This window comes from Pelophylax lessonae (assembly GCF_965119305.1).
Source record: "Pelophylax lessonae genome assembly, chromosome: 2".
NCBI classification, from domain to species: domain Eukaryota; kingdom Metazoa; phylum Chordata; class Amphibia; order Anura; family Ranidae; genus Pelophylax; species Pelophylax lessonae.
The window spans coordinates 109019873-109043129 of NC_138769.1; the positions used below are offsets into that span (position 1 = coordinate 109019873).

Here is a 23257-nt window from a genome sequence, read left to right on the forward strand (position 1 = left end):
TAAATGAGATAAAGCTTCACTTTGTAAAGAATACCCAATCATGTGCAAGGAAAATTAAAAAAAAAAAAAAAAAAACAAACGCATTTTTGCTTGCACATGATTGGATGATGGAAGTCAGCAGAACTTCTCTTCATTTACTAAGCTCTGGAGCAACTGCTCTTGCAAAGTGCATAGTCTATTTGCCTTTAATAAATCAACCCAATGTATCAGCTCCTCACCGCCTGCATTAACCTCTTGATCACCACATTACTGTGCCGCAACCACGCACATTGCAATCACTTGACGCGGCAGAGGGTATAATGCCTGCTGTAGCCTACAAAGCATCATGGCCGCTGCATGTGTACACCCTGCTTGCTGCCTCTGTAGCTAAAGGGGGTAACAGTTAGGGGTGGGGTGTTAAAAGTATGGCTCAACCGCAGGATTTTACTGCACCCCCTCCCCCCAACCTCACATGTGAATGAGCTGTAAGGCTTCAAATGCACTCCTATGATACAAATGCAAATATGTAAGGCTGTCCTGTCCTGCAATGCGTATCTGTATCCCCCTCTTTTTCAAGAATGTAGGAAATAATGCTCAGCTGTCTCCTCACTAGCTCTTGTTTTCAGATTTTCTTATATAATCCTTTTTGTTCCTTTTACAGAAATTGAAATCCTGAATTGATGGCGAATTTTAAGGGCCATGCCCTTCCAGGAAGTTTCTTCCTCCTCTTTGGCCTGTGGTGGTCTGTGAAATACCCCCTGAAATATGCCTGCCGAAAACATAAGAAGATTTGCTGGTTTGGTTCCAAAGTTGGTTTCCAGCGAGTGGAGGTGATTGAAGGAGCGGTGAAAGCAATCTTTGCGTTGATAGGTAAGTGAAGCCATTGTGTTTGTGTCACGCTGACCGGACGTGAGCCTATAAATCTGAGTTGTTAGGTCGTGTATTGTCATGTGATAAGGGCTGTGTACATTGGGACAGGGAGAGGCATTGCCGTGTTCCTGGCTGTACACTGAACTGTTAATGACGTCTCTCTTCTGTTCATTTTTGTACTTTGTACTTGGCAGTCATAATGATATTGTGTAAAGGGAATCGAAGACATTTCACCTTAAACCTATATTGTCCCATATTTCTCAGGGACAGCAGGACTGATCCCCGTAGTTCCAGGCTCTGGGTGTCCTGCCATGGATTCTTCTGCTGCTGCAAAATAGGTTGCTGTATTTTTTCTGTTATGTTTAGTAAAATGAGAAATTGGAGCCCACATTGGGTCCTTTCCCATGGGCTTTCCGATCCGGTCCACCTCTCAGTTTTTCAGGTGGACCTGATCAGATGCTCCATGCACCTCTATGGGGCAGCGGATGTCAGCGGTGACGCACGCCTACACGGAGGAGACGCGGCGGCCATCTTTTAGGTGGTCTGTGGAGCATAGCGGGACATACGGAGAGGAGCACTAGGAACTTGCTGAGATGCTTGATTTTATCTGCAATTTGTAAGTGTTCTTAATCCTTATTTGCTATGATTAAAAATATTATGGTCTGCGCTATGATGGTGTTCTGTTCTTTATTCCATACCAATCCATGGTTGTATTTCTGAATCCTGGTGCATCGGGAGGAGGATCGCCTTGGGCTTTCTTAAGATTTGGGCGCATTGGATCTCTGTTATGGGGATCACCCCATCTGGTAAGAGGCGGTGTGAACAGGGTGTCTGGTGGTGGTTTCCCGGATTCACAGCTTTGCACCTTTCCTGGCGGCTTAGGACATTGTACAGACTTTTCAGTCCAGTTACTTTTGGATGTTTTTAGGAGTAGCGCCACATTGTTTTTTGCATCTCTGCTGACACCTGCTGCTATTCACTTCCGATCCTATGCGTGAAATCCAGACGAATGGAAACCCTATTTTCCATCCATCTGGATTGGATTGGATCGGATAGGATCAGATGAAAACGGACAGGTGGTTCGTTTTTATCTGATCTCCCAAAGAGGAGAACGGGGATCTGACAGGTCCCTCACAGCACAGAGAGCAGAGACTGACCTGTCATCCACCTGCTCAGCGTAGATCAGCGGATCGATCCCCGCTCAGCAAAATGGAGTCCGCCGGGCACAAAGCCCATGTGAAAAGACCCTAACCCGTGGGTAGAACAAATTAGAAGACCTGTAAATATGTGCAGATATCTCATCCGAGTCCATTAAATATAAAGCTTTTAATAATTTAAACCAACAAAGCACCTTCCCAAATGTGAATGCCCATTCTGGGTGAACCACTTAAAGAACTTCACACCCAAAGGCATGCGCAGGGGGTGTGCCTGGGCACACCCTAATCACTCTGTGCGGTGCCAACTCCCCCTACTGCCTGGGCTTCCCTCCACCCACCCCCTGTTTCCCCCCCTCCACAGTGCTTCTGGCTTCCCTTCCCTTCTTGGCTGCTGTGGGGCATGTTTCAGAATGGAGAGCGGGGGAAAGGGCTAGTCAATATGTAATTTATCAACCCCTTCCTTTTCTAAATGAACATACTCCCTCACTGTGTTCATTCACAAACTGAAGCATAGTAAACACAGTTTACTATTCTTCAGTGCATTTGAGCTCTGAGGTGCGCACCCTAATGCAATAGGCTGCGCACACCTATGTTCACACCTCCTTCTGTCCTTTTTTTTTTTTAATTTTTTTTTATCTCCTTTTACCTTTTTTTTTCCAGGTTATCTTTAAAAAAAAAAAACAGGTTCGTAAACTGAGCAACTCTGCATTATCTTGCTGCAATGTGCCACTTCTCCGTCACATCCCAAGCTTCCATCGGCCTTTCCTGTGTCATCAGAAGCTGGCTGTCACTTCTGGGTTCTAGCAGCCGGCCCCCCAATGATGTTCCACCAGGTTCAACCTCCAGCTCCTGTAGCCTCCTAGATAACCCAGGGGGCTACAAGAGCAGGGACACATCATTATTCACCTAAAATGTAAACACACTTCCCCTCTCACATCCTTTTTTTACCCCGTATGGACCAGAGCAATTATTACAATTTTGCTATGGACCTGTTTGTTCGGCGGTAACTTTGTCATTGCTTAACCGGTTGCCGACTGCGCACAGTATATTTACTGCGGCAGTCGGCCCCGGCCAGGCAGAGTGACGTAGGTCTACGTCGCTCGCCTGTCACTCCTTCTAGAGCCAATAGCGGGCGCGCGCCCGCTGAGGCGCGCGCCCGCCTCGGCTCGTTCACGGAGGAGTGCGGGAGTGTGACTGGCGGACCCAATGTCCGCCGGTCACACTACGATCGCCGGTACAGCGGGAGAAAGACAGAGCGGCTTATGTAAACAAGCCGCCTGTCAGTTCTCCCTGTGTAAAAGTGAAGATCAGACAGTTCTACTATGTAGAACTGTTGATCTTTGTTTTTACACTAGTAGACCTGTCCCTGCACAGTTAGAATCACGCCCCTAGGACACACTTAACCCCTCCCTGTCCAATACTGTTAACCCCTTCCCTGCCAGTGTCATTTTTGCAGTAACAGTGCATATATATAGCACTGATTACTGCAGTAATGTCACTGGTACCCCCAAAAGTGTCAAAAATGTCAGTCAAGGGTCCGATCTGTCCGCCGCAATGTCGCAGTACCGCAAAAAAAATCGCAGATCGGCGCCATTAGTTATCCCTTTGTTAGTAAACGCGATAACTTTTGCGCAAACCAATCAAAATACGCTTTTTGCGATTTTTTTTTTTTTTTTTTTTACCAAACATAGGTAGCGTAAAACAAATTGGCCGAAAATTTTAAAAAATTTAGATTTTTACATTTTTTTTTTGGGGGGAATTTCATATAAAAAAAAAGTGAAAAATATTGTTGTTTTTGCAAAAATTACGCTCTTTTTTTGTTTATAGCGCGTGATCAAAAAATCGCACAGGTGATCAAATACCACCAAAAGAAAGCTCTTGTGGGAAAAAAAGGACGTGAAATTCGTTTAGGTAAAGCGTCGCACGACCGCGCAATTGTCCGTTAAAGTCACGCAGTAAAAAATCGCAAAAAAACCCCTGGTCTTTTAGCAGGAAAATCCTCCGGTGGTAAAGTGGTTAAAGAGGAGCTCCACTCATATTTGTGATAATTAAAAAATCAGCAGCTTCAAAAACTGTAGCTGCTGACTTTTAATAAACAGATGCTCACCTGTCCTAGGATGCAGCACCGGCTGCCCACTGCGCTCGCGCAAGCTGTGCTGCGCATTGTGAATCGTCCCGCAGTCCTCTGCAATGTGTCAAAACCAGGTACCGAATCCCCCCACCCCAAAAGAAATGTGCCAGGAGGCCTTTCCCTTTTGGGTAAAGCTTTGCTTTAAGATAAGGTAATATACAGTATCTCACAAAAGTGAGTACACCCCTCACATTTTTGTAAATATTTTATTATATCTTTTCATGTGACAACACTGAAGAAATGACACGTTGCTACAATGTAAAGTAGTGAGTGTACAGCTTGTATAACAGTGTAAATTTTCTGTCCCCTCAAAATAACTCAACACACAGCCATTAATGTCTAAACCGCTGGCAACAAAAGTGAGTACACCCCTATTTCAAAATGTCCAAATTGGGCCAAAAGTGTCAATATTTTGTGTGGCCGCCATTATTTTCCAGCACTGCCTTAACCTTCTTGGGCATGGAGTTCACCAGAGCTTCACAGGTTGCCACTGGAATCCTTATCCACTTCTCCATGGCGACATCATAGAGCTGGTGGATGTTAGAGACCTTGCGCTCCTCCACCTTCTATTTGAGGATGCCCCACAGATAATCAATAGGGTTTAGGTCTGGAGACATGCTTGGCCAGTCCATCACCTTTACCCTCAGCTTTTTTAGCAAGGCAGTGGTCGTCTTGGAGGTGTGTTTTTGGCCGTTATCATAGTGGAATACTGCCCCGTGGCCCAGTCTCCAAATGGAGGGGATCATGCTCTGCTTCAGTATGTCACAGTACATGTTGGTATTCATAGTTCCCTCAATGAACTGTAGCTCCCCAGTGCCGGCAGCACTCATGCAGCCCCAGACCATGACACTCTCACTACAATGCTTGACTGTAGGCAAGACACACTTGTCTTTGTACTCCTCACCTGGTTGCCTCCACACACGCTTGACCCCATCTAAACCAAATAAATTTATCTTGGTCTCATCAGACCACAGGACATGGTTCCAGTAATCCATATCCTTAGTCTGCTTGTCTTCAGCAAACTGTTTGTGGGCTTTCTTGTGCATCATCTTTAGAAGAGGCTTCCTTCTGGGACGACAGCAATGCAGACCAATTTGATACAGTGTGTGGCATATGGTCTGAGCACTGACAGGCTGACCCCTCCCCCCCTCTCCAACCTCTGCAGCAATGCTGGCAGCACTCATACCTCTATTTCCCAAAGACAACCTCTGGATATGACACTAAGCACTCAATTCTTTGGTCAACCATGGTGAGGCCTGTTCTGAGTGGAACCTGTCCTGTTAAACCGCTTTATGGTCTTGGCCACCGTGCAGCTGCTCAGTTTCAATTTTCTTATAGCCTATGCCATCTTTATGTAGAGCAACAATTCTTTTTTTTAGATCCTCAGGGAGTTCTTTACCATGAGGTGCCATGTTGAACTTCCAGTGACCAGTATGAGAGAGTGAGAGTGATAACACCAAATTTAACACACCTGCTCCCCATTCACACCTGAGACCTTGTAACACCAACGAGTCACATGACACCGGGGAGGGAAAATGGCTAATTGGGCCCAATTTGGACATTTTCACTTAGGGGTGTACTCACTTTTGTTGCCAGCGGTTTAGACATTAATGGCTGTGTGTTGAGTTATTTTGAGGGCACAGCAAATTTACACTGTTATACAAGCTGTACACTCACTACTTTACATTGTAGCAAAGTGTCATTTCTTCAGTGTTGTCACATGAAAAGATATAATAAAATATTTACAAAAATGTGAGGGGTGTACTCACTTTTGTGCGATACTGTATATATAATGAAATATTTTACACAAGGTGATAAGGCTCTTTTATGAAAAGCATACAGTCATGTTTATTTAATCTGTTTGTTTTATATGGGATGAATGTCAGTAGGGTGATTTATGTGTGGTTGCAGTCGGCTCCTTGCACAGTTTATTAAATGAAGAGAAATGTGTCTTTGCATAGGTATGAACCTATGAGGTCTATTTAGAAGAAAAAAAATTGTCGACTCCATCTAGTGGCCATAATGCAGGAATATCCTAAAAAAAAATTGCAATCAGGAAAATGCCACATTATGGCCACTAAATGGAGCTGATGATCATATATTACATATGCATATAATAGCACAGGACTGGACATATCCCAGAAGCCAGGTAGCCATTGGTCCTTAAAAGGTACAGCTGAAACCTATTATTTTTCTAGTTGTCAGTGGTGTTGGCTCCTTAAAGTCATCCTGCTAGCTCCTGGATTGGACAGACTAGCTCCTGACATACATATAATTTATCCACCCCTGTATTTACAGTGAACTGATTTAAAAAAAGAATGTTTTTTTTTTTTTTCCCAGACCATTGTCCAGATCCACCACAAATAAAATCCTGGCTTGTTCTTTGGTGTTTTTGATTCTCTTGGGCAAGGATGCAATTTATCCAACTAACATTTTAGTGCGGAGCTTAGAGTCCAGTTGAATAGGCACCTTTTGCATTGTGTGGTTTGAATATTATTAATGGATAGGCCTATACTCCTTCAATATACTTGTGTACTTTATATCCTATGTTTGACTGAGATGTACTATACACTCACCAGCCACTTTATTAGGTACACCTGTTCAATTGCTTGGTAACACAAATTGCTAATCAGCCAATCACATGTCAGCATCTCAATGCATTTGGGCATCTAGACGTGGTGAAGACCACTTGCTGAAGTTCAAAATGAGGATCAGAATGGGGAAGAAAGGGGGATTTAAGTGACTTTGAACGTGGCATGGTTGTTGGTGCCAGACAGGCTGGTCTGAGTTTTTCAAAAACTGCTGATCTACTGGGATTTTCACACACATCTATCTCGGGTTTACAGAGAATAGTCCAAAAAAGAGATAATATCCAGTGTGTGCCAGTTGTGTGGAGGAAAATGCCTTGTTGATGTGAGAGGAAAATGGGCAGAGATGATAGAATGGCAACAGTAACTCAAATAAGCACTCGTTACAACCAAGGTATACAAAATCCCATCTCTGAATGCACAACACATCAAACATTGAAGCAGATGGGCTACTGCAGCAGAAGACCACACCCGGTGCCACTCCTGTCAGCTAAGAAAAGGAAACTTAAGCCCCGTACACACACGCAGATCATCGTCATACAAACGTCGGCGGACGAAAGATCTGCCGATTGTATGCGTGTTAGTATGGTGCCTCCGACAGATGTCTGCACACAATCCGCGGACAAGAGTCTTTCTTGCAAACATGAAAATTTTTGTCTGCAGACACCAGAACGGACGATTGTTCGCCTGTCAGTACAGAAATCAGCCGACAGACCGCAGATTTGCAAGACTGGGCATGCTCAGAAAATAAAAAACACAGGGAAAGTTAACCATTACATGACATCACTTCTGCAGTCAGCTGAAGTCTGCGGACAAAATTCTTGTGCTGTCCTTGTGCTGTCTTTGCACTTTTCAACAGACACCGACATCCTGGGGAGAAAAGACGAACATTTGTATGACGACGATCTGCGTGTGTGTACGGGGCTTTAGGCTACAATTCGCACAGATTTACCAAAACTGGACAATAGAAGATTGGAATAATGTTGCCTGGTCTGATGAGTCTCGATTTCAGCTGCAACATTCAGATGGTAGGGTCAGAATTTGGCGTCCATCCTGCCTTTTATCAATGGTCCAGGCTGTTGGTGGTAGTTTTAATGTAAGGGAGATATTTTCTTAGCACACTTTGGACCCCTTAGTACCAATTGTGCATGGTTTAAACACCACGGCCTACCTAAGTATTGTTGCTGACCATGTCCATCCCTTTAGGACTACAGTGTACCCATCTTCTGATGGCTCCTTCCAGTAGGATAATGCACCATGTCACAAAGATCAAATCATCTCATCACTGGTTTCTTGAACATGACAATGAGTTCACTGTACTCCAATGGCCTCCACAGTCACCAGATCACAGACCAATAGAGCACCTTTGGGATGTGGTGAAACAGGAGATTCCCATCATGGATGTGCAGCCAACAAATCTGTAGCAACTGCGTGATGAAATCATGTCAATATGGACCAAAGTCTCTGAGGAATGTTTCCAACACCTTGTTGAATCTATGCCATGAATAATGAAGGCAGTTCTGAAGGCAAAAGGGGGTCCAACCCGGTACTAGCCAGGTGTACCTAATAAAGTGGAGTGTATATATAAAAAAAAAAAAACTCACTGCTTGTCTGTAAATGAAGTTTTTTTGTCCTCAGGAATCTTGGCTGAACAGTTTGTGCCGGATGGTCCACACCTCAAGCTGTACAATCATGAAGAGAAGCAGTGGGACCACCTTATGAACTGGCAGCACGCCACCATGTATTTCTTCTATGGCATCTCCGGGGTGGTGGATATCATCACCCACACCACAAAAGCTGTTCCTGTTGCCATGGATAGAATGATGCTCGCCATTGCTGTATTTGTTGAAGGTATTTTACATTAGTCTTGTCCAGTATATGTAATATGAACATACTTCCTGTTATATACTAGGCAGGGGATAACTGAATGTCCCGTGCTTCACTCTAGTGAAGACTATTGCAGCACTAACTATTCACAGCCCTGTGATGCGCTCAGTAAGGCTCCATGTACACGGGACGCTGGAAATGGCCGTTTAGGAGCAGTTGGGCGTTTTTTTCAGAAGCCCCTGAACCCATCTACATTTTATCTTATCTCTCCATGTACACCAGGTCGTTTACAGTCATTTGCAGGCAGTTGCGTTCAGGGACTGTTTTTAGAACGCAATTATTTGCGTTCGAACGTGTGTTTCCCGGCGTTTCAAACGCAGAAACGCGTCCGAACGCGTCTGAACGCGTCTGAACGCGTCCGAACGCGATGACCCGCGTTTAGCGTTCGCGTTTTTCCATTTTAAAGGGGAATAATTTTTTTGACCTCTAGGAACGCTTCTAAACGCAAACGCCGCTAAACGCCCGCTAAACGCGGGTACAAACGCTACCAAACGGACGTTTCAAACGTCCTAAAAATTCCAGCAATCAAAGGGACTTTTAACAACGTCCCGTGTACATGGAGCCTTAATATGTGCATTGAGTTATATCTGGCCAGAGAATTTGGCAACAGGGAGCGATGGATTTGCTTCATTTACTCCAAGCAAAACCTTTAATAAAAAAAACTTTGTATAAAGAGGGTAAGGGTTAGAACCTCAGCGTGGTAATAAATACAATTGTATAAAGAGAATAAGGGTTAGAACCTCAGTGTGTTATTAATCTCATACTACAGCAGGGGTGTCCAACCTGTGGCCCAAGGTGGCTTTGAATGTGACCCAACACAAAATTTAAATCTAAAATTTTTTTTATTTATTTTTTAAATGCCTTTACACATAGCAAACGCGTGCCCAAAGACAAATTTGACAGTGTCTCTTTACTGGACTTTTATAAGTTTTATCTTCCCAAAGAAACATATCTCCCTATTCACACCTTTTTCACATCATCAGTTTTCAGCAGCACCTATATTTCTTAGCAATTATTTTCAAGAATGAAGCACACAAAGGGCCAAATTTAGAGCCAAAATATCTGATGAGCACATTGAGAATTTCTACTACAATCATCCAACCAGATATTGATGTGTTCGTTTATCAAAAACCGTGTCTAATATCAGACTAGTTTTATGTTGCTCTCTTTTATGATAAAAAATATTACAAAAAATGAAGTTTGATTACTCGGGTACCTTACCTATACCAGTGATCATGAATTTGTGATCTGCCCGACTTTTTCTGCTCATTCGCTATCCTTATTGATAGTATATTTTATGCGGCCAAGGAAGGTCCAAAGGTTGGACATCCCTGCTCTATACATTTAAATCTGACTGTACAATCAAGTTTAGATTTACCAAAACTTTGTAATATTAGGACCTACCTAAACGATCTAATCAGGAAGGCCTTAGAGAGTGGTTGGTAGATCTAACAGAAATTCTTCTGTCAGATTGTAAAGTGTAGTGAGCAGGGGAGGACTGGGCAAGGGGGCAGGGGGGCAATTGCCTGCCGCCTGGGCTGCTCTGATGCCCCAAAAAAAGACTGCACCGCTTGTGCCACAGACATGCCTAAAGGATTCCTGAGTGCGGGTTGAAGACCAGGACAAAGCAAGCTTACAACACCCCCCCCACTAGCATGGATGGTGTAAACTATGTCTGAGCAGAGGTCGGTTCCGTGCCCCACTGGAGACTCTTCTGCCCTGGCCAGCCCCAACCGAGCTGTCCCAGCTCCCCCAACCACCCGGAATCCTGGATTCAGCTGATAAGTAGAGAGTTTCTGGAACAGGGCATCAGCTTGGAATGGGGATCAGGAGGAGGAGTGGGAGGGGGGCTGAGTCACTGCACCATGGGCCTCTGGTTTGTACTTGCCCCCTGGGCCGAAAGTTGCCAGTCTGCCCCTGGTGGTGAGCTTATGGGAGATTTACCTTCCGTTCTATCCCAGTGACATTTGCTGATTAATAAATTCAGACCCATAGGAGATGAAAGTAATGCATACACTTTGACTTTTACCATAAACTGTAAGTATCCTTACTGGTCTTGAGCCTGCCTGCAATGTTAAATAATAGTGAAGCGGGAGAGGCACAACCAATGGTGAGTGTTGGGGCCTGTTCACAGTAGGTGCAAGGAAACGCAAAATGCCTATTAGACCAGTTCACACCATCACGTTGTGGTGTTACACCATGCACTTTACAGCGTGCAGTACTTTTTTTCAGCACGGTGTGCAAACTACCACATTGCACTGCACTGTGGCCAATAGACACATTGAGTGTGCAAAATCTGGTGCAGCTCTGCATAGAAACCAATCAGCTTCCAGATTTTATTGTGAAAGATTAAAGAGGAAGTAAATCCTCCTCTGCAACTTGTACCTATAGGTAAGCCTATATTAAGGCTTACCTATAGGTACTGTAAATATCTCCTAAACATGTACCGTTTAGGAGATATTTACCTTACATGCAGCCAGTGACATCACTGGCGCATGCGCTCTGAAGGAACGGCCGCTCGTGCCGTTCCTTCAGAGCCCCGTGCCGTTACCGTCGGCTCCCGTGCGCATGCGCGGGAGTGACGTCATTGCGGCTCCAGCCAATCAGATGGCCGGATGCCGCAAACCCGGAAGAAGGGCGACAGAACATGTCACCCATGAGACAGGTAAGCATTCGGCACCGCGGGGCTTCATTCTTAGGTAAGTATTTTATAATGAGCTAGTATGCGATGCATACTAGCTCATTATGTGTTTTTCTTTCATCCTGTGTTTTTTCTGGCATCCTCTTTATTCCCTATTCTTCAGGGCTTCATAACTTGGCAACCCCTTTACTGTAACACTCCGGGTTAGCTGGCGCTTTGATCCCCTTGACCTTTCTGGAGTGGTCCCCTTTCTTAGGCAGACCCCTGGGCAGATCTTGAGTACTTGCAACCACTGGTTTTCCAGAAGAATCCTGCCCCACAGCTCCAATTGGTCAGCACACACTGGATCCTCCACAGCACAGCTCATCCCCTGGTCCCTAGGCCGACTGCCGGTACCACCTTCCTTAGCAACAGGAGGAGAGACAGCCATCACCCTCCTCCTGGGACCTGGCTTCCCACCCAAAGACACCCTGTCACATGCTCCCCTCCTATTTATGTCCAATCCCAGGATGCATTGCAGGAATGCCCTCCCACTTGAACTGACATAAAACAGAGGGTGTCACTGGCTAGGTTTCCTCCAATGTGCAATGAGCTCACTCATTGGCTGCAGTGGGGACACTCCCTCAGACCCAGTGAATCACACTTGGAAACATGTGAGAGGCTAAACTAAGAGATCAGACTCCCCTGATAAGCAGAACAGGGCCATAACTATGCTTTACCTAGCACCTACCTAGGAGGGTGCTACACTGATAACATTGTTTAATATTTCAGTTCAGTGCACAGGAGGTGACAAGGACACTGGAATTCTGATAAGATAAGCAGGTATATATCTGTACTGGCAGAAATTGTGCTTTGCTTGGAAAAGGAAAACTAATGCAGCCACCACATCTAAGGACCAGAAAGCTGCAATATATTACATTTTTGGTTTTAGATATGCTTGAAGGGAAATATAAGATATGCAAATTAACTTATGGGCCATACAGACTATTAGATTTTCTGAAGACTTTTTCCTTTAGACTTACCAAAACCATATAATATGAGGTCAAACCTAAACACTTTCAATTTGTATGCAATCTGGCAGGCCCTTGCACTACATAGAAAAGGTAAATCTGAAGGAAATCTAACCACAAAAGTTGGATAGTGTGTATCCAGCTTAAGATGCCTCTATCTCTGGTTTGATCAGTGACTGCCTCAACATGCAGTTTTAATTAAAGGTAAACCCAGCATAAATTGTTTTAAATCCTACTTCAGTTTTAATTAACCAAGTTTAGGATAGCAGAATTATTTTGAGATTGCTATTTTCTGTGATAAAATGGTCAATGGTTGAGTTTGGTCTTTTATAAGTATGGATTTATCTCCTAGTGATTGCAGCATGTATATATTTCTCCAACCGCTGTAGTGGTAAAATGCATTCTGATCAGAGAGGCTTTTTCTCTGCAATTTAGGATTCCTGTTCTACTATCATGTCCATGGCAGGCAGGAGCTGGACCTTCACATTCATCTGCTCCTGTTGTTTGCGGTGTTTGGTGGAGCGTTGTGTATATTTCTAGAGGTCTTCTTCCGTGGAAATATCATCCTGGAGCTCTTCCGATGCAGTCTGTGTATATTACAAGGCAGTTGGTTCTGGCAGGTAAGTGCAGGGTGGGCAGGGTTACACCTTGTGCCTTGAAGAGGAAATAAACTCAGGGGTTTTTTTTTTTTTTTGTTTTCTTACATGTGAAGTTAAGGCATAATGTGCTAGTATTCCTCACATATTAGCACATTATGTGACACTTACCTGCAAATGAAGCCCTTGTCGTCCCCGCTGGAGGCCACATCTATCTTCGCCCATCTTCCTTCCAGGTCTGCGGACTGCGACTGTGTGACTGGCCTGAGCCGCATGACATCACTCCCGCGCACGCGCGCGGGATCCGCCGGGTTCGGCACCGGGCTCTGAAGAAATGGCACGGGGCGGCCGTTCCTTCAGAGCGCATGCGACAATGACGTCATCAGTGCAGTATACATTAAGTATCTCCTAAACTGCAAGTTTAGGAGATATTTACAGTACCTCTCAGTTAGCCTTTTTATAGGCTTACCTATAGGTACAAACATTAGAGAAAAGTTTTCTTCCTCTTTAAAGCGTCTCTTTACAGTCATATGATGAATGGGGACATAAAGTAATTATAAAGTCTTGTTTAAAAACAGGGGGGGGGGGGTGTAAGGCAGCTGGCTGCGCTCCTCCTAGCTAGGGGTCTCCCTTTACTGGAGAACGATGGACAGGAGGGGTCTGTGTTGGGGTCCCCTCTGATCACCCCCTGTAGTCCTACTAACTAGGGATCTCCTTCTCCTAGAGGGGTGGTGGACAGGGGGGGTCTGTTTTGGGGTCCCCACTGATCACCCCCTGCAGTCATCCTAGTTGGGGGTCTTTTTTTACTGGGGAAGGGTGGGTAGGGCAGTCTGTGTTGGGGTCATGTCTGGTAACCCCCCTGCAGTCCTAGCTGGGGGTCTCCTTTTACTGGGGAAAAGTGGGTGAGGGGTCTGTGTGGAGGTCCCCTCTAAAGACCTCCTCTAGTTCTCTTAGGTGGGTAATCTCCTTCAGGGGGGTTGGCAGGGCGGTTTGTGTGGGGGTCCCCTCTGATTATCCCCCTGCAATCCTCCTAGCTAGGGGGGGGTTTCCTTTTTTTGGAGAAGGTTGAGCGTGGGGGGGGGGGGATGTGTGGGGGGTCTCCCTGATTACCCCTGCAGTGGTCCTAGCTGGGTGTCTTATTTTACTGGAGAAGGGTGGCAGAGGTATTTGTGGGGTCCCCTCTGATTACTCTTCTGCATTCCTCCTAAATGAGGGTGTCCTTCTCCTGGAGGTGGGTGGGCAGAGGGGGGTCTGTGTTGGGGTCCCCTCTGGTCACCCCCTGCAGTCTATTTAGCTGAGCGACTCCTTTAACTGCAAGGGGAGGGGTTTTCTTTTTTCTTGGATAGGGGTATCCCTATATTTGTCTGTATTCCTGGATGGATGGGAGGGGATCTTTTTTATTTGCCCCCATGCACTCCTTTTGTTCAGGGGTCGTCTTCTCTTGAGGTCAGTATTCCTGCATGGGACAGAGGGGCCCCTCTAATTACCTCCCTGCACTTCATGGTGATGGGGGATCTATAAATTTATGGGAGTCAGTGGGTCCTATATAGAGGTAGTTGGGTGTCTGGAGTCTTTTAAAGAGGTAGGTAGGGTGTCAGGGGTCTGGTAGGTAGGTGTCTGTAGTCTTATATAGATGTGAGTGTCGGGGGGTCTTATATACAGGCTGGTAGATATTTGGAGGGCTTATACAGAGGTTGGTATCTGAGGTTGGTAGGTGTCCACAGGTCTACTATAGAGGTTGGTAGGTGTCCCGGGGTCTTATATAGAGGCCGGTAGGTTTCAGGTAGACTTTTTTAGAAGTCATTGTGTCGGAGGGTGTTATATAGAGGGCGGTAGGTGTCAGGGGCATTGAAAAGGTAGTACAGCTAATGTTAATGTAGGGTTCTGCTCAAAACAGTCTATCTTGTCGTGGTGGCAGGCTTCATATGTTTCTGCCAAAATATATTTCACCACTGTTAAATCTTGAAAGCACCGATGACTTGGAATACACTTTTAATTTTTATATATTATATTGTAAGAGTGTTAAATTAAAAGTGGATGTATTGAAGGATTTGTTGGTATAGACAGTGGGTGGGTCCTGGGGAATTTTGGTGGTCATGCCCTGAGGGGGGGGGGGGGGTCAAGGCCTAAAGCTGTGTAGGGGGCCCCAAAATTTCTGATTGCTGCCCTGACTACCAGGGGATCAATATCACAGCTAGCACTGCCTGCTACGGGGTCACTGGAGATCACATGCATGCAATAGGCTTACCTGTTGCAGGGATGCAATGCTAAACAGCAATCTGGACAAGGATGGGGGAGCACCAGTGATCTAGTAAAGGTGGTGAACTGGGAGGAGACTGGACTGGTCTAGCTGGGTGAAGGTAGTGCCAGGTGCCCAGTGCCAGGTCCAGATGCCCTGCACCAACCTTAGAGCTGTGTGTGTGCCTCTGTCATCTACCTACTACAGGCACAGCATTGCAGGGGCAGAGAGCTGCTGGGAAAATCATTGAGTTGCTCAGCAGAATTCAAGAACCTGTGGAAGGAAGCTTGTGATCCATGCCAGGCTGGGGGGGGGGGGGGGGGGGGGGTGGTACTGCAATAGCAGGGAATACCTTGATTACTGAAGGGCCCTTTCACACTTGTGTGACCTTAAAGTCACTCAATTTTTTTACCGCGTTTTTTTGCCGCGAAGCAATGCCTATTACATTTTTCCATTTGCGCCCCCCCCAAAAAAAATTTTGAGCACCAGCCGCCACTGGGAGAGAGGTGAGCTCATTGGTCTGCATCTTCTCCCTTTCATGGTCCAGTCTTCTGTACTGTAATTCTAGGCTGTACTTTTATGGTAGGACACATTTTTTTTTTCTGTGCGTATCCGTTTGCTTGGTGTTCAGCCTGTGTTGTGTGCTACAAATATAATTTAAGTTAAGATTTGAACAGAAGGCCCCAGAAAAGTATGGAGGCTGCCATTCTGGACCTCTCCCTCCTGAAAATGCTGCTTCCATGGCTGTCATGCAGAGTCAATGGATTTGGTACTTTTTAGGTCACAGACTGAACAAGTATTATAAAAGGATTCTGACCTCTTTTTGACATTTCTGAGCTGTGTGCCTATTTCAGAACCGTGTCACAAATTACTGACAGGGGCATCCAGGAAACCAGCATTTTGGCAATAGGTTCGACAATGGCACCCTCTGTATTTCTTTCAGTATCAATTTCCTTTAAAACGTAAACAACTCACCTCCCATCGCCGGCACCATGGTGCGCTGCCCATGTGGAGCTCAGTGTACATTCTACAGCAGATTGAGAACAGGCATGTAAGTTTGTTTTATTGCAAAAAAAAAAGACAGTGCATGCCTGTTTTGCATTTAAGAGCCTGCCTGCTCGCATTCGTTTTTTTTTTTTTTTTTTTGGGTTTTTTTCATAGTTCCTCTTTAAGTCTTTAAAGTGTGTTTGTGCGATTTTGTAGGTATAGTTTTATAAAAAAAAAAAAAAAAAGATTCTTTCCGAGTAGTTACATTTTCAGTACATGTAGAAGGTCATCACATTTCTTTTCATGTAGTCACCAGCCTATCCAAAACTTATGATTTTAGATGAATTGCAAATCGTAAATTGCAAGTTTTTAAAGCTCGGTGTTCACTTTGGTTGGAGCACTGCTGCCCCCGTGTGGTCATTACGATGTATGCAGTCTCTCCCTCTGCCTCTAGTAAGTAGCACTTACTAGAAAGAATGCAGTAGTGTCTGTGCTAACAGTTCTTCCACATTCTTCAAAGCTTCATTGGCAGCTGCCAGGATCAGGTGCTGTCTAGGTTCTTTTGGGAATAGAGAAGCAGGAGATTTTATTCCCACTTGATTATGCTGTTTTATTTTCTGTTCTAATTGTGTAACTGTCACTGGCTATAGTTAATAGAGATGATCTAGGATGAATGGCAGCCATTGAATGTTTTGTTTGGATAGAGATAAGGCTATTCAAATATATTTTCTCTCGCTCCCTATGTAAATGTGCTAGTTATACCACATATAAACTTGAAAACTATGATTAGTGATTTCAGGTAGTAAAGATGGTACTTTTCATTGTTTGTATTTTTTTTTTAACATGTATCGGAAAGAGCTGATCTCTGAAGACAAAAACTTTAATTTATTTACTTAATAGCAATAAAGCATATAAATTCACATTGTAAGCACTGAATGTCTTCGCATATCCAGATATTACCTTTAAAATGTAGCAGTGACATCATCATAGCCTGTGCAAAGACAAACTAAAAGAGCATGTTTATTTTTTGCATAGCACTATTATTTGCATAGCACTATTATATGTGCCTACCAACTGGTAATATACAGGGGCAGTAGTAGTGCAAGCTGCTGTATTGCAGCACTGTATTGTACACTCCATAAAAGCATAGAATTGCATTGGCGATGCCTATGTGTTATGCTTTTTTAACAGTTACGACCTGCAAATGGTCAAATACAATATCTGTTGTAACTCTGTGCATATTAATCCATATAAACTGGCTTTTGGTTGATGACACCCAGATGCTTGCTTCTACACTTGCTTATTTATTATTTATTGCAGGTTTTTATATAGTATCAACAATTTATACGGCACTTTACAGACTGAACTTTCACATCATTCCCTGCCCTCATGGATTTTATAATCTAAGATCTCTAAGGCCAGCCATACATGATTCGAATTGAATAGATCGATCAACTTGGTACATTCAGCCTACCCACTAACATTTTGGAATCTTGGCCGGTTCCTGTTGAACTGACCAAGATTCTAACCAATAATTGGCAGGCTGAATGTACCACGTTTATTGACCGATCGTACAACCAGCCTGCGGGATTCTCTTGCAATTATTGCTAGCGGCTGCTATATTCAAGGGTAAGGGTAACCAATGCGCTACCTGAGGTAGAAGATGATAAATAGTATTTGATAATGTGAATGTGAAGTAATAGATACTAAAAAAAAAAAAAAATGAAAAAGCAGCCAATTCTATTCGGTGTCTCCACCGTGTAGGACAATGTGTAAAAGAAAAAATTGGCGCTAATTCAGAATAGGCTGCTATAGTTTCTAGCAATAATCAATGTCTTTTCCCGGCAGGGACAGTTTACCACCACTCCGCCTGGAGAAGACAATTGCTCGGCAGGAGGGCTTCCCCTATCAGCACTGTCTGTGTTGATGGGGGAATTGTGGGAATTTATTTCCTGCAACCCGTGGTTGCAATAAAGAAATTTGCACTGTATACGGCCAGCCTTACTCACATGCATAAACATACACATAAAAGGACCAATTTAGAAAGGAGCTAATTAACCTATGAGTGTGTCTTTGGAAAACTCCATGCAAGTAGTGTCATGATTTTGGTTTGACCCCAGTTGGGGGTGCTAACCACTAAGACACTGTACTGCCCTTAGTTCATGGCCAGGCCACCCCAGTACACAGAAAAACCAGGTCTCTCTACTATGGTAGCATTGACTGTCTCTCTTCAATGGGCTCCATGTAATCCATGCATTCCTTTTCCCCTAACCTTCCTATTTGCCAAAAAGTGTGATTTGCTGCTTTGTGGGCCAATAGGGTGAGCTGGCTATGGGAGATCTGCCCACTGTTCTCATGCAAGTGATCCAGATTATAGGGTAACTAGTTTGTTTTAAAGAAACATTGTATCTTATGTTACTAATCAGCATTGTTTTTATGTGTTCCAGATCGGATTTGTGCTGTTCCCTCCTGGTGGTGGCCCTGAGTGGAATCAGAACGATCACAGCAATATAATGTTTATTACAATGTGCTACTGCTGGCATTACGCCTTTGCTCTTCTGATCGTGGGCGTAAATTATGGAGTAGTTATGTGGTAAGCAGTATTCCTTTACATTGTTTTAAGGGGAGACGTTAACGGTTATTAATCAGCAAAAGTCTGAATGTAATGGATAATAAAGCGTCTTATAATACCTAGGTTACTCTGTCTAGGTATAAGTAAGAAGTGCTATTTACAAAGTCCATTATTACACGGTTTTGCCTTGTGGTGTGCCATTTATCAGAAGGGCACACGTATATTGAAATGAGCTAGTTGCAGTAGAGCTCCTCTCAATATATTGATTCAACATAAGCTCTCTAATTTTCTCATTTGTTCCAGAGCTAATTAACTATGATCAATAAAAACATACACATTCTGTAGTGCAATTAGTAAACATATCTTTTACAAATCTATATTGGTCTCAGTGTATGTGTTGGTTCAGTGAACCTAGTGCAGCATGTCTGTGTGTGTCCCCATTTTGCTCAGCTCCTTAGGGCTAGTGTGTAATGTAAAGGGTCAGCTCATCCACAAACAGTGGTGTATGTGTGGTGTGTGTGTGGTGTATATTAGCATATAATGAAGGATGCAGAAGGTGGAAGAGTTTGATGTATATTAGCATATAATGAAGGATGCAGAAGGTGGAAGAGTTTGATGTATATTAGCATATAATGAAGGATGCAGAAGGTGGAAGAGTTTGATGTATATTCGGATATAATGAAGGATCCAGAAGGTGGAAGAGTTTGGTGTATATTATGGTAAAATGGATTATATAATAGGTGGAAGAGTTTGGTGTATATTATGGTAAAATGGATTATATAATAGGTGGAAGAGTTTGATGTATATTATGGTAAAATGGAGGATATAGTAGGTGGAAGATTTTGGTGTATATTATGGTAAAATGGAGGATATAATAGGTGGAAGAGTTTGGTGTATATTATGGTAAAATGGAGGATATAATAGGTGGAAGAGTTTGGTGTATATTATGGTAAAATGGATTATATAATAGGTGGAAGAGTTTGGTGTATACTATGGTAAAATGGAGGATATAATAGGTGGAAGAGTTTGGTGTATATTATGGTAAAATGGAGGATATAATAGGTGGAAGAGTTTGGTGTATATTATGGTAAAATGGATTATATAATAGGTGGAAGAGTTTGGTGTATACTATGGTAAAATAGATTATATAATAGGTGGAAGAGTTTGGTGTATATTATGGTAAAATGGAAGATATAATAGGTGGAAGAGTTTGGTGTCTTTTAAGATATAATGGAGGTTACAGAAAGTGGATGAGTTTGATGTATATTAGGGTATAATGCAGGATACAGAAGGTGGAAGAGTTTGGTGTATATTATGGTAAAATGGAAGATATAATAGGTGGAAGAGTTTGGTGTCTTTTAAGATATAATGGAGGTTACAGAAAGTGGATGAGTTTGTTGTTTATTAGGGTATAATTCAGGATACAGAAGGTGGAAGAGTTTGGTATCTGTTAGGCCTCTTTTACACGTGAGGCCTGATTGGGTCTGCTTGTCTGTTTTTCAGGCGGACCCAATTGGAGCCTCTATTTTCCTCTGAGCAGTCAAATGTAAACTTATTGTGGCTGATTACACCTAGCTACCTCTGATCCGATCTGGCAAAAACAAATGGAAGGGGGATCCGTACTCCTTCATCTTTCCCGATCAGATCAGATGGCAGTCGGTTGTAAATAGACAGCCAGTCCATTTTCATCTGCCTGTCCATAAAACAGAGCAGGCTGTGTCCATGTCAGCTCTGCATAAGCATAGCGGACACAAACCTGTCATCCAGTCACTCCGCTCAGCTTAGCAGGGGATCAGTGGACAGATCCCCTGTTTAGAAAAACCGAATCTGGCCCATGTGAAAGGGCCCTTAGGGTATAATGAAGGATACAGAAGGTGGAAAAGGTTGGTGTCTATTAGGATGTAATAGAGGATACAGAAAGCGGAAGAGCTTGCCATCTATTTGGGGTAAGGGAGTCAAGTTCTACAGGAGAGCTTTCAAAAGGCTTTGAAATACTGGGACTATTTAAAGCAGAACTTCACCCAGAAGGGGAGGTTGTGCTTTTCCTCCCCCCCCCCTTTCCAATATTTTGAAATTTGAGCAGAAGTCCCCCCCCCCATCCTCCCCCGCTGCAGCCTCTTGGAACACCTCACAGGTCCCAGGAGACTGCGGGACCAATCACAGAGAGCAGCGCAGCGGGCAGCTGGCTATAGAGCCACACAGTTAGGATACCGGCGCCTGCACTTGAAGACTGGCAAAGAGCCGGGTCGGGTGAGGACTTTGCTGGATCCTGGGACAGGTAAGTGTGTGTTTTTTGAAAGTTAGCAGCTGCAGTATTTTTTAGCTGCTGACTTTAAAATTTTTGTTTACAGCCTGAAGAACCACTTTTTAAAGTACTTCCTCATACCACCATGACATTTGGCTACAGCAACAATTTGCAAGGTTGGGGATATGTTGGGAATTAGAAGTGTGTGAGGTCTTTAATGGCTGCAGCACTTCCTCTGATAGAAGGGATCACAGGAGAACAGAGAAAGGAGCACTTGCCCCCCTTCCTGGTGGTTACTAATATGATGTGTGGAGTTTGTAGACCTGTATGATGATATTTTACCAATCAGACATTGATCAGAGCAGGACCCTCAATCAGTGGCATATGCTGGGCATTACATATCTACCTAATTCCTGTTCAGAACTGTGACCACAGCATCTGGCAGAGAAAAGTATCCCTGCATGGGTTTCTTTAGGGGTCTGAGATTTCATGTGACAGAATGCAAAAGTCACAAAGACATCTGATGCTGGAAGATGTGAAAAGGATTTCATCATGATAAACCATGTTTTTTAGTAACACCCACCTTTCACCATGTCAATCAATCTCTGTGGATGGTACAATTTTCTTCTTCAACCACAAAAATCTGTCCCTACCACAAAAAGGCCAATTGATGCTTTTTGCCCTCCAGGACAAAGGGTTCCAGGTCTTCCCTAAGGCTGTGTTCACACTATTGCGAATTGGATACGGGTTTCCCTGCATCCAATTTGCATGTCAGGAGATTGTGACTGTTTCTCTATGGAGGTGGTTCACGTATCTCTGGAGCTCCAGGGCGAATTGCACAGGAATCCAGCGCGTCTTCTGGTCTGTTTTAGGTCCGAATTCAGCCAAAAATTTGCACTGAAATCGGACCTGAAACAGTGAACAGTACGCACCAGACCCCTGCTGTGAGCTGCTCTGTGCGGCAGTGTGAACCTAGCCTAAAGAAAATGTTGGATGCTTTCAGCCAAGAACATTTTTTCCCTTGGGACAAATCTGGCTTGGTGGGCGTTTGTATACAAATGTGTGGACAGATCTAAAAGGAAACGGTTGATTTACTAAAACTGGAGAGTGCAAAATGTGGCACAGCTGTGCATGGTAGCCAATCCGCTTTTAACGTCGGCTTGTTCAATAAAGCTTTGACAAAAAAACCTGGAAGCTGTTGGGTAAAGTTGCACCAAATTTTGCACTCTCCAGCTTTAGTAAATCAACCCCGTCTAGTGGTTGGGATTGTGCATACATGTTTGATCACCATCTGATATCTATGGCCAGCATTTTACTTCCGCTTGTAATATAAATCTCAAAAAGGGTTTCCGTGTTACCTTTTATAAATCACCATCTGTGTCTTTCTTGTAGGGTGGTTAACAAAAAGCTGAAGAGCACACAGACAATGGAAATGGAGCTATTAAAATGCCAGCAAAGAGATCAAGACTCTGAGGATGACTTCTAGTACACCATGCTTAGGGTTATGCGGATTTCTGCATTCTGTTTCATATCATCTGTACTGTATAATAGACCAAATTAAGTAATATTGTAAAAAAGTACCGATAATAATGGTAAAATCTTGACTCCACCCACTGTATATACAACACAGATCATGTTATCACATTTCTGGATAACATCTATCTGGGGACTAGGGATCAATATTTTAATGGTAAAACAAGACTATCATAGATCTTTCAGTGAACTTCTGCTGTGGCGAAAAACTATATGTGATGGTTGAATGCTTAGACATCGGTCAGTGGTAACATCTGAACACTATCAATCTCATTTAAAGTACAATTACCGTTTTTAGAAAATTTATTTTTTTATTGTTCAGCTTTAGGTTATGAAATGTTCTATTTAATTTTAATTGTTTTCAGGGGTATATCTTTTTAAAAACAAAAAGCAATTGGCTTGGATTCTCAGGTGAGAGTCTGACCTAAAGTATCAGTTATAGGACACCCCTTTTTCTAATCTCTGTTGCACATTAGTCATTTTACTAACTTCATTTTACTAACTTCTTAAACCTTTTTAGCAAAGAAATTACCTTCCAGGTCCAAATCTGAGGCTGGGGTCACACTGGCGCGATGCGGGAAACCCTGCAAATCCAGTGCGAATTCCTGCATCGCACCTGTATCGCAGCTGGTTTAGACTGACATCTTCGAACTGCTGCGGGTGTTAATGTAAAGTTATTGACACCCCCAGATCAAGAATCCTATCCTGAACTCCCATGTGATCTGATTCAAGTGCAAACCAAAAAAAGGGTCCTGTACCATTTTGGGGCGAATGCGATGCAAATTCAGCCATACAAACTATATGGCTGAATTTGCATCGCAC

The 23257-nt window shown here is 43.7% G+C and overlaps 1 protein-coding gene across 1 annotated transcript; it reads left to right on the plus strand.

The window, feature by feature from the left end:
• Positions 1-659: 659 nt before the first annotated feature.
• On the plus strand, positions 660-22571 carry TMEM45A (transmembrane protein 45A; the record flags this gene model as incomplete). Its single annotated transcript, XM_082245510.1, has 5 exons — positions 660-849; positions 8364-8576; positions 12699-12883; positions 18533-18678; positions 22295-22571. The coding sequence occupies 5 exons, from the start codon at positions 660-662 to the stop codon at positions 22386-22388; spliced, it is 828 nt and encodes a 275-aa protein (XP_082101636.1). The 3' UTR covers positions 22389-22571.
• Positions 22572-23257: the final 686 nt, after the last annotated feature.